The following is an 11,418-nucleotide window of genomic DNA, read 5'->3' as shown; positions in this document are numbered from 1 at the left end:
TATATATATATATATATATATATATATATATAATCATGTATATGTGTACAACTGTCTAAATGTCAGGTGACAGTTGTAAACAAGCATCATCATACAAGCAAGACTCTGTTTCCAGTCTTCTGTGAAAATCAGGCCTAGCTATGGGTAAATACCTTTCTTGGAAATAAGTGAGGGTTGGCAACAAGGAAGGGCATCTGCCCTGTAGAAAATCTACCTCAGTAAGTTTTGTCTGAACCCACGCTAGCATGGAAAAGTGAGGGTTAAATGATGATGATTATGGCTCAACTATAACTCTCCTACAAGCTTAAAATTCGAAACTGCACTGATGAGAACTGTGAGGAGGGGACATGTATATCATTAGAATATTACTGAATAAATGCAAAATAATTTGAACATGAAATTAGAAATATTACATTTCCCTGCCAATATTTGTTTGCTATTCAAATTTATTTTTGAAGTTTTCTGAAAAAAATTAATTGTAAAAGTTATCACCAATCACATAAAAGAAGAGAATAATGAACCTGGATAAGCTTAATCAAGAAATAAATTAGTTGTATGTAATTTAACTGCTAGTTTGTCCTCTATAACTCATAATAGAACATCCCATGTATAAAATGATTTCTTTTGCCATTTTCCTAAAGTGTGAAGGAAAGGGTATTGCCCATGACCTTTGCAGATACTCCAAGACCAGTGAGATTGGTGCTGTTAATGTTGTTTAACTGTTGTAGGTCAACAACTGCAGGAATGACAAAAGCAGGTTAAGATTCCAGAAGCTGTGTTCTGCAGAGAAAGTACTGAGAATAGTAATTAGTGTAAGAGTGATGAGAGGTGAAAAGACAAATGGACTGGAAGCGCTCAGAGGCTAGCAATAGCAAAAACAGGGGACAAGTAAGTAGTGGACCAGACTCACTGGAGTATTAATTAGTTAAGTGGCTCTACTCTAGATGCAGTCCAGGACATGTGTGAGAAGTAGCAATACCATCCAATATATAGAAGCAGTACACCATTGTAGGCCTCACCTGTACCTTGTAGAGTGTCAGCCAGCAGCTGTTGGGGGCTAAAATATTTTATGGCCTTGATGGGCCAGTCTTAGGGATGCAGTCCTAGCTAAGCTAAGGATATACTTTTGCCAGAAGAGATTCTTGGTGACAGTGGGGTCCAACATTTGGAGTAACTGTAAAGGTTCTGTAGGGGTGTGGTGCAGTGGTGTTTTCTTGAACTTTTTTTCTTACAGTTAAAAGAAATAAGGTTGGCATTGCAACAATGAAGAAGTCTCTCAAGGTCTCCATTTATAGATTCAGTGCAGTTACAATATATGGCATCTGGTTGCTTGTGAATAATGCATAGGTGAAGAAAGTTTGAGAGGCATGAAAGCTTATGTCATCTGCATAAGAGTGAGCATTATTGGATGTGGCAGAAAACAAGTCACTGATATGCAAAAGAAAGAACTTGGGGTATAAAAGTGAAACCTAGGGATGAGAATAGTGCAGAAAGGGGTCTGTCAACACCTACTGCAATAGATAGGAAGGTTCAGATCCAAGACATGAGAGATGAGTAGCACCTATAGCTAAAAAGTTTTGATAAGAGATTTGTATGCCTAACACAGTTATAAAGGCTTTGCTGATGTTGAAAGTGACAATACTGCTTCCACAAATTTATATTTTGAAAATAGTGGAACCAGTTGTTATAAATGACCACAGTTTGTTAAAAAAAAGGTACTTACCTTTCTCTCATGTTTGTGATAGATGAGATGAATTGTTTGATCTAATATTATATAATAATAATTGGAACTGGTACCTGTTTCCCTACCATAGTTAAGTGAATTGAAGCAATGAGAGATAAAATATCCTACATAAAAACACAGCAATTTTGAATTAGTGACCCGTGAGCAGCAAGTTAAATACCTTATTCCCGAAGTTGTATTACTCTTACACTGCATGTTATCTACTGTGAAGGAATCAGAGTTAACATCAGCAGAATTTCAACTGAAAACAGAGGTAACAAAACCAGATTGCAGAAATCACTCAACATTTAGCACTGTAGTTAAAAATAGCACTATAAAACTCATCCAATGTTTTTTACACAGGAATGTTCTTAACCCTTTGCCTGTCCAAAGCATTGTCCATGCTTGTTTTCAGATTTTTAGTTAGCTCTTGTTTCAAACATCCTGAGTAATATAAAGTTTTCTTTTCATAAGTTCCAAGTTACTCTGGTGGTTGAGAAAATTGGGAATGTGTATCATATATGATGCACAGACAAAGGAAATATGACTGAATCTAGACTCTATTAATTCTTTGTAACATTCCTTGTCTACCATTACAAATAAAGTACTTCCATCTTATATCAAATAAAGAAAAGAACAAATATGTAAAAAATGTTCATTTTTATTGACAATGAGAAAAAAATAATTATGAATAATGATAAAATAAAAAAATATAAGTCCTATCTTTTCTTAAACCCATATTTTTTTCTTTCATAGAAAAGATCTGTCTTTGCACTTCCAAGATTCACAATTTTGGGGCAGCCATCTCTCTAGAAAAAGATAAATATTGAAAAAATACTGATTAAAAAAAAATCAGTAATATGATGATATGAAGAATACTTTTACACATGGAAGGCATCATTAAAAAAACATATCTAGCCTTTGTTTTCGTTGACACATTTAAAAAACAAAAGCTAGATATGTTTTTTCATCAAGACAAAAAACAATGAAAATATTTGACATCTTTAACAATGTGTCTATTTTGTCCACAAAAAGTTTCTACAGGGCAAGTTATAAGTGTGTGTGTGCATGTGAGTGTATGTGTCCATCTACGTGTGTGTTTATATCGCCTTGACCTGACATCTCGTGGTGGTTGTAAGCAAGTGTTGCCTTCAAGTGGTATCATTCATTTCCAGCTTTCTATGAAAACATGGAGAATGATGACCTCACTTGGAAACAGGTGAAGGTTAGCATCAAGAAGTGCATTAGGCTATAGAAAATCTGCCTAAACAAATTTTGTCTGATAGTCTTCCTGTCACCACCCCTTATGTGTTTTTCAAAGAAAGGATTTCTTTCTCCAAAAGTCTTCAAAAGTGCAGATTAATTGTTTGTAATGTCAATATCACCATCTACTTCTCTCAAACAGCAACAAGCAGTATGATGCTCCCTAGTTTGTTAATACTCTGTGTATAGGAATATAATATTGTGTGAGCATTACAATCATCATCATTTTAATGTCACTTTTTCATAATTGCATGGGCAAGAGTAAATTCGTTGAGTCAGATTTTCTATAGCCAGATGCCCTTTGTATCGCCAACCCACACCAGATTTCAAGTAAGGTAATATTCCCCCATTCCCAATGGTTGAATATATTTTCACAAAAGATTGGAAATGAAGGACACTGATTTATGACAGTGACACTTGTTTACAACTATTGTATAATATCATGACAAGGAGACATTGACATCACACATGTATATACACAATGGACTTTTTCAGCAACTGAAGGTTTTGGCCAGCCACACCAGAACTCTGTGCTACTTACAGAATGGGTGTACTGGGCAGTTGGCCAGGGACCTCTATGTATGCAGTGGTTTACTGTCAAAAAGTAAATATTATAGGACCTAGTGTTTTGATTTATCCAGGGTCCTATAAGGTTACTAAGATGGCCTTATCTGCACCTATAAATAAATTGATGAATTCAAAAGAAGAACAGCAAGCTATTTTTACTTGTAGAAAACCTAACACAGAACTAAAGTTTAACTTTAGTCTGAGGGTATATAGCCTAATGAGCTCATGATCATAATGTCATGGTTCAATTCCAAGACTAAGTAGCATGATGAGTTTTTGAGCAAGGCATTTCATTTCAAGGTGCTCAAGTTTACTCAGCTGAAAATGAGTATCAGCAATAACAGGAGTCTAACCTTGTGATGGAATGGCATCTTATTTAGTGAGGGGTCATGCATTCTCAGTCGCTTATAAAGCTTAAGAATTGAGATAAGCTCCAACCAAATAAGCTGGTCAGTTTGAGATAGACTTTAACTTCTTTTTATTGACATGATCTAATTAGGTGTAAGCGAACAATGCCTAGAGGTACAGAATGTTTGAATTTGTGGACTGATACTGCAGGACCTGATTAGGTAAACGGCTTACAACAAAAGGCAACAAGGTTGATGAAATACCATCAATATACTAAATAATTTATCATAGGTAATTAAATAATTGAACACGTCATTTTTAAGCAATTTAACTATCTAGCTCCATAACTCAGTAGAGTACTAGTGCTAATAGGTAAAATCTCATGAGATTTTCTTCATAAAAAAAGCAGTAATGATGCTCAAAGAGTAACCATCATCGTCAACATTTAACACCTGTTTTCCATGCTGACATACATTAGACGGCTTGGCACCAGTCTGTTTTGGCTTGGTTTCTATGGCTGGATGCCCTTCCTAATGCTAACCACTTTACAGTGTACTGGATGCTTTTTACGTGACACTAGCACCAGTGCTTTTTATGTGGCACCAGCGCCCACCCATACCAATGCTTTTTACATGACACCTTGGTTTTAGGATTTCAATTCTGTTGTGGTGGGTGGGTCTTCAGGAACAAAATGAATGTAAATATACAGAGTGAATGTGATGGACAGATTGGCTTCAAGGGAACTATAAAAAAACAAAAACAAAAAAAAAACGAGAAAATAGCAGAAACAACCAGATAATGCAAATTGGAGAATGACTATCTTACAAACTTGTTTGAATTCTTTTAGTTTATATAATAATAATATTTAAAACATTAAGTATAAAAATGTACTTACATCTTTTTCCATGATGGTACATTCTTTGCAGTAATAAGCGTCAGATACACCTGGTCCCCCACAAATGACACAACGTCCTTGATATGAACCATAATTGCATTCATCACAGATACGCACCAATGTGCATGGTCGAACATAAGAATCACATATTACACATTTACCATCACCTTAAATAAAAAAAAAAGAACTTTACATAAATTTAAGTTTTCACATTAAAGAAAGAATGTTTCTCAAAATAATAGAACAAAAGAAGCAAAAGAGAACCATGTAAATGACTTTAAGAGTTAAATCATTTTAAACTAGGACATCCAAAACGAGGAAAAAAATGAATTACATGGAAATGTCCTTTCATATGTTCTCTCATTCATAAGAAAAAGTCATTGCATAATAATAAAGCAAAAAAAAAGAGACCAGAGCGGTTCTCTCCCCTTGAGGGAAATTTCTCCCTCCCTTCTATTTCTTAGCAAACACTCTTTCTCTCCACCTCTAACTCTGAAAGTAACCATAGATGGCAGCACCAACAGTTGCCAGTCAAATTTCATTTTAAATTGTTATTTAACAATTAAAGAAAACTAATAACCATAATTCAAATATTCTAGCATCAATATTTTATGCCCACTTGAAAGGCAGCAAGCTGGCAGAATCGGTACCATGCCAGAAAACTGCTTAGTAGTGTTTCTTCCAAATTTACATTCTGAATTCAAATTCCGCTGAGGTTGACTTTGCCTTTCATCCTTTCGGGGTTGATAAAATATGTATCAGTTGAACACTGGGGTCGATGCAATCGACTTACACGTTCGCCTGAAATTGCTAGTTTTGTGCCAAAATTTGAAAACAATATTTTATGCTCACTTTTCCATGTTGGCATGGGTTGGATAGGTTGGTTGGTTTTAACACAATGTCTGTTCCACTTGTTGCAGTCTTTCATCATACCCTTTGTGAGGTTCAATCTTCTAAGATCAACCCTAATCACGTCTATTCAGATCTTTCTTCAGTTTTCCTTTTTTTTTTTTTTCGCAGGCTCCTCCAATCTGCATTATTTTACATTTTTTCACTCAACTATCATTCTTTATATACATTACCATTACACTCTTCTCTTTTGTAGACTATGGCAGAAGCCTCTGATGCTCAAATTTTCTCTCAGAAAACTTATGCTCTGTTGCTGATGCATACTGACATTACTCACCCAGCAAAGCATGCTTGCCTCATTTCTTACCAGCTTTCACGTATCTTCTATGCTCAGAGCATACCATGTCATGTACATCATACAGTCTGCCTTTGCTGAGAGAGAGAGAGAGAGAGAGAGAGAGAGAGAGAGAGACCCTATTTGTTGTCAACAGAGGTGAGAGCTTCCTGAACTTGTTCCATGTCATTCTTGCTCTTGCTACAATTCTTTTCAAATGCTACTGAAGCTATCAACTACTTCTAATGAGCCTGAATAACTGAAAGACATCATTTCTTGGTTGCTCTTACTGCTAGCTGTTCTTCTGTATCTTTTACATGAAATACACTATGCTGTCAGCCTGGTCATTTGAATATAAAACCAGCAGAATATTTGAGCTGGATACAGATGGTTTAAGTGTTAAAACTGTCTAACTTTAAATAACACTGTTCACGAATAACTACATATGTACATCCCTAAAAAATATTACATTATCTATAAATGTTAGGGTTTGTTCCAGCAACGTTTTCTGAAGCAATCAGATTTATGACATGAAGAGTTACCTCAGAAGTCTATTAGTTGTAATTCTTACAACCTAACTTGTTTTATTATCTGGCAGTCTGACTAATTTTTTGCTAAAAAGAAAGAAGCAATCTTTTCATGAAATTCTTAGAAAAATAGTTCACTCTTCTTTAGTGTAGAACAGTAAATGGTAGTGACTTGTCATAAGTTTACAGGCAACACACCAGCTTTGAAAAAAAAATTTTGCAATATTATATTACAAAAAACTTCTCTGTAGACTTTTATGTAAAACTAAAATACACACACACAAGTTAATGATGCGCCAATAACAGGATTATTCAAGAAGTTAAAATTCCAACACACCAGATGAAAATAACATTCATCATTGTAAGTGTAGAGACATCAACATTAAGTATGACTACATGATAAGAAATTTGTTATGCAACCACATGATTTTGGATTCAATACCATTCTATAGAACTTTGGGCAATTGTCTTCTACCATAGGTTCAGATCACTCAAAGCTTTGTGAGTGAAATTCAGTAATCTTAATCTATCATCCAATCTAACACCACCACCTAGCCCTTGGATGCCTTTAATAGAGTTCACTCTTGTTGCAAGCATTTGGGCCAGGCCCTCAGCCAGAGGATATCTTCCTCCCACTAATCTAAGACTTTGAAAAATGCCATGAGTACATTACTTTTTTTCCTTCTCACTATTGAAGAAAAAAAAAATTTTTTTTTCAAAATGTTAAACAAAGGGTTGACTAAATTTTTTAACTATGAACTATTGTTCTAGAGAATATTGATCAATTTGTGAATGTTATCAATAAATCAACAGATGGACAAGGACAGCTGTATAAAGAAGTGTTAATCTCTAACTGTAGAGGGAACCTGTGGAAAAGGTAGACCCAGAAGAGATGGGACGAGGTGGTGAAGCATAATCTTTGGATGTTGAGTCTCATGGAGGCAATGACAAGTGATCGAGACCTTTGGTGATTTACTGTGCTTGAGAAGACACATCAAGTCAAGTGAAACTGTAGATGTGGCCAGTGCTGGTGACAAATAAAAAGCACCCACTACACTCTGGGAAGGGCAGCCAGTCGTAGAAACCAAGTCAAACCAGACTGGAGCTGGGTACAGCTCTCTGGCTCACCAGTTCTAGTCAAATCATCTAACCCATGCCAGCATGGAAAGCAGACACTAAATGATGATGATGATAAAGAAAATTGGTGAATGTCAAAAGCTATAAGCTGTTCAGACAGGTTAAGATTAACTGGATTAGCCTTGAGTGAAAGGAATGATTTTAAGTATAGTACTGTTCTGGGAAATGGTTCATGCAGGATCTAGAGAATGAAACATGAAGTGGTAAGCAGAAAAATAAAGGTGGCATATAATCACTTACTTTACAGAAACAGAAACCCTTAGTCTGCTATGCCTTCCCTTTTTATTACAATCAAAATAGTCTCTATGATCCCAATTCTTCCCTACTCTTCCAGAAATTCAAATAAAAATTAGAAAGAATTTAAATTACTTACATTTTTCACAAAGTCTTCCAATAGCTGAAAACCAAATGAAAAAGGAATCAATTAGCATTTTTGTGCTGAGTTTAGTCCTTAGTCTTAAATATACAACACTTATATGGAATTTTAAGTAATTTAAGTATATGAAAAAGTTATGAGCATAATTTGATATGAGACCAAGACATAAATGCATTATAAGTATCATAATCAGTTTTTTTCAAATTATATCAGAAATTTTGAAAAGTAAATTAAAAACATCTCAACATTATTCATATTGGTGGCAGCACTAAAATAGGATAGTCAACGAATTATTTCAGTAACTTTGTCTAATCTAACTATTTGTATTTCTTATGACTGGTAAGACTGTCACTCAGTTAAACCTCACTACTTCGTCCCTGGATGCTTGTAATGCAGTCCAATAACGTATTGCAAACCTTCAGATCAAGTCACTGGTTTGAGAATTGTTTCCTACCTGTCTCAGAGGCTCTGAAAAGATCAAAGGTACTAACCTTCTCATCTGACAAAGCCATTCAAAATTCAGAGGCAGGGTATGACACAAATTCATAACTACCATTTTTCATATATTACACAATGAAAAAATGTACAAATGATGAATTGAATTCACATCCAACCCTCAACCAAATAATTTGCAGGAAGTTGTGTATTCAAGACAAGCTAAATTTATGTATTATAACATCTAAAAGATATTACTTAACCATAACCATTTAATAGTTTCATGTAAGATTTGTATGCAAGAGTATCCGAAGAGGTAGAGGTGTTTTTGAATTGAACACAAATTGCAAGCTTGCGATCATCTTTATGACCTAAGGACCACAACTAACTTTGCTTGCTGAACTCCAAGAAAGGCTACAGGGTCTTACATAGTCTTGATCATTATCCTGAAACAGCTATTTGCTTAGTTGACTCCTGCCTTCAATAAACTATAACCTTTCTCTTTCAACAAATATACATGGAAACCTAATTCCTTTTCCTATCTTCAACAAGGTATGTGCAATCCTACCAACTTCTGGTCTATCACCAACACATCCAACTCCTAAAGTGATTGAGACTCTTAACAGTGAATGCTTCTTTGTATCACTTTCTTCACTGAGTAAAAATAAGGTTCCAGTAGAGCTAGATCCATTATAAAACCTACAATATTTCAAATTAGTGTTCTCTTGCCATCGAAAGCTCTGATGAAATAAAAACGTTACTCTCCACAAAACAAAACTTTAAGTTGTGTGGGTATGAAAATCTTCAAGCAAAGCTGCCAACAGGCTCCATCAAAATCTCATTACAGAAGCTTTCCATTCAAGTAACTCTATCAGAGCAGTAGATGGAAGCTTTCTTTGACTTCTTATTTAGTGAGGATGTAAATTAACCCCCAAAATCCTATCTTCTCTACATTAATGATAATCACTGTTAACTCCAACCACACACAATCTTAAGCAGACAACAGATAGGTTCCCCTTCAACACATACTGTGTGTATGTAACCTTACTTCTCTCATCAGATCTATTCTTATGATCTAGCTGAAACCTGCTCGAATATTTTACCTGTTTTATGTTTAAACTGGTCAAGGGCAGCCTTTCACACATACACTACAATAGCATTGTAAAAATAAACAATCAAATGATCAAAACCTTGAAGCTACGAGATAATGAATCATAAATTCAAAACAATGTGTATTAATTAGCATTATATTTGAGAGTAATGTGAATGCTAAAGTGTTAGTAACTCACTTTTTCTTCTCATTACTCCTACTAGACACTTTAACTAAAACATTTTAGTCAATCTTTTTCCCAGTGACCACACACTCCTAGAGTTTTCCTCCCTGTCTACTTATTCCCTCCAACTATTAATTTTCATACTGATCATAAACCTAACTCAGTAATTACTATTATCTAATCTATGAAGGCATAAAAAAGCTATTGGCAGTCTCCCCACCCACTGCCATAGATCCAACAAATACAAAAAAGTCAGCAATATATTGTTAAATAAAGAAAAGAAAAAGCATTCCATGTTTTCAAAATATTATTTTCTGAACAGACATTATAGAATGATGAATGTTGGATACATAATTTTGATGAATAAGCAATCCCTAGTATTAAGATGAAGACAATTATTTTCAAGTTTAAAAAAAGAAAATTTTTTTTTAGTTCCAGGACAATCTTGACCAATGACGTTTCAGTAGTAACAACCCAGTATTTTTGTACAAATGCTTCCTTCTTTTTCTGAAGATGGTAGAATGTTATCCGGCTTATTTCTAGTAATTCAAGCAACTGTATAGAAGTGGCTTTGTTGGCAATTATGACCAAGGCGATACTTCTAACATAATCTCAGTTTCCAAAAGACAAATGTCCGAAACGTAAGTATTTCACTTCGCCAGTTTCTTCAGGAACTCTCGTATTAGACACAACCCTATTTTACAAGTATGTTTCATCACACACTTATTGAAGTATATTTTAAAGTAGTTTTGAAAGAGAATGTACGGTTCTGTACATGTAAATACAATGCTGACAGTATAATAGAATAAAGTATGAAACCATAAATTTATCATAAATAAACTATCTTGGCTGTGATGCTTTATGTTAAAGTAATTGACCACCAAGGTGACACTCCATCGCTATGGTTTTGTTGTCATCCACTCATTGCAAATAGATGACAGGTGGATGAAAACTTAAAATGCCTGCCATCTTCTTTCATTAGGATAATTTAAAAAATGTTTCTTAAAGGTAACAGAGTTATTAAATAATGTAAGACACATCAGGTGTAGGTTATGTATAGTGGGGAAGAAAATATAATGAGATGACCAAACCTCTTTGTATAACTGCCAACATAGCATCAGCAATTTTTCATGTGTTTGTAGTGGATCTTGCAGGCATGAAGTGGATTCGATCCACCATAGCCAAATTTAAATTAACACTTCAACAGAACTTTTCTCACGGTGGAACAATGGTTTTTTTTCTGTGATGGCAGTTTTACATTTTCCAGATGCCTTAGCTAGGCCGAAATAATGTCTTCACCATTTGGCCTTTCTAACCTCACCTAGACCACAAAAAAGCTCGAATTAAGATAATAAAAACCACCAACTAAATTTATTGTTTTCAATGATATGTCTATCCTTCTGGATAGTTATAAAAGCAAGAACCCCAAGCAAAAATCAGTTAGTCGGCTTGTGACAATCGGTTAGTTAATGAATGACAACTTGAATCAGAGACAGCTACCATGAGTTAAGGAACAGAATGCTAGAATCATGACCACAAGCAAGGCAGCTACTAAAGACAATGGTCAAATGGAGAAATGAAATTTACTGTCAGCACCTATGAGACCCAACTTCCCACACTCTCTGACTTTCACTAACTAACTTTGTCTTCTCTGCACATTACCATATCTCTCACTATGAGTTACTACTAC

General features: G+C 34.8%; 1 protein-coding gene across 3 annotated transcripts in view; it reads right to left on the bottom strand.

The window, feature by feature from the left end:
* Positions 1-2,368: 2,368 nt before the first annotated feature.
* Positions 2,369-11,418, bottom strand: part of LOC106873513 (PHD finger-like domain-containing protein 5A) — a 10,402-nt gene continuing 1,352 nt past the window's right edge. For 2 of the 3 annotated variants that reach the window (XM_014920901.2, XM_014920919.2), the window contains exons 2-4: positions 8,017-8,040; positions 4,797-4,963; positions 2,369-2,532 (exon numbers count right to left, since the gene is read on the bottom strand). In XM_014920901.2, the coding sequence (XP_014776387.1) occupies positions 2,443-2,532; positions 4,797-4,963; positions 8,017-8,040 (281 nt within the window). In that variant the 3' untranslated portion in view covers positions 2,369-2,442. Of the gene's footprint in view, positions 2,533-4,796; positions 4,964-8,016; positions 8,041-10,819; positions 11,050-11,418 lie in introns of all 3 variants that reach the window. The other variant, XM_052968863.1, reaches the window with a different exon arrangement.

This window comes from Octopus bimaculoides, chromosome 6 (genome assembly GCF_001194135.2).
Source record: "Octopus bimaculoides isolate UCB-OBI-ISO-001 chromosome 6, ASM119413v2, whole genome shotgun sequence".
Lineage (NCBI taxonomy): Eukaryota > Metazoa > Mollusca > Cephalopoda > Octopoda > Octopodidae > Octopus > Octopus bimaculoides.
Note: the sequence above shows the minus strand (reverse complement) of the source record. Positions and strands in the feature narration are given on the sequence as shown.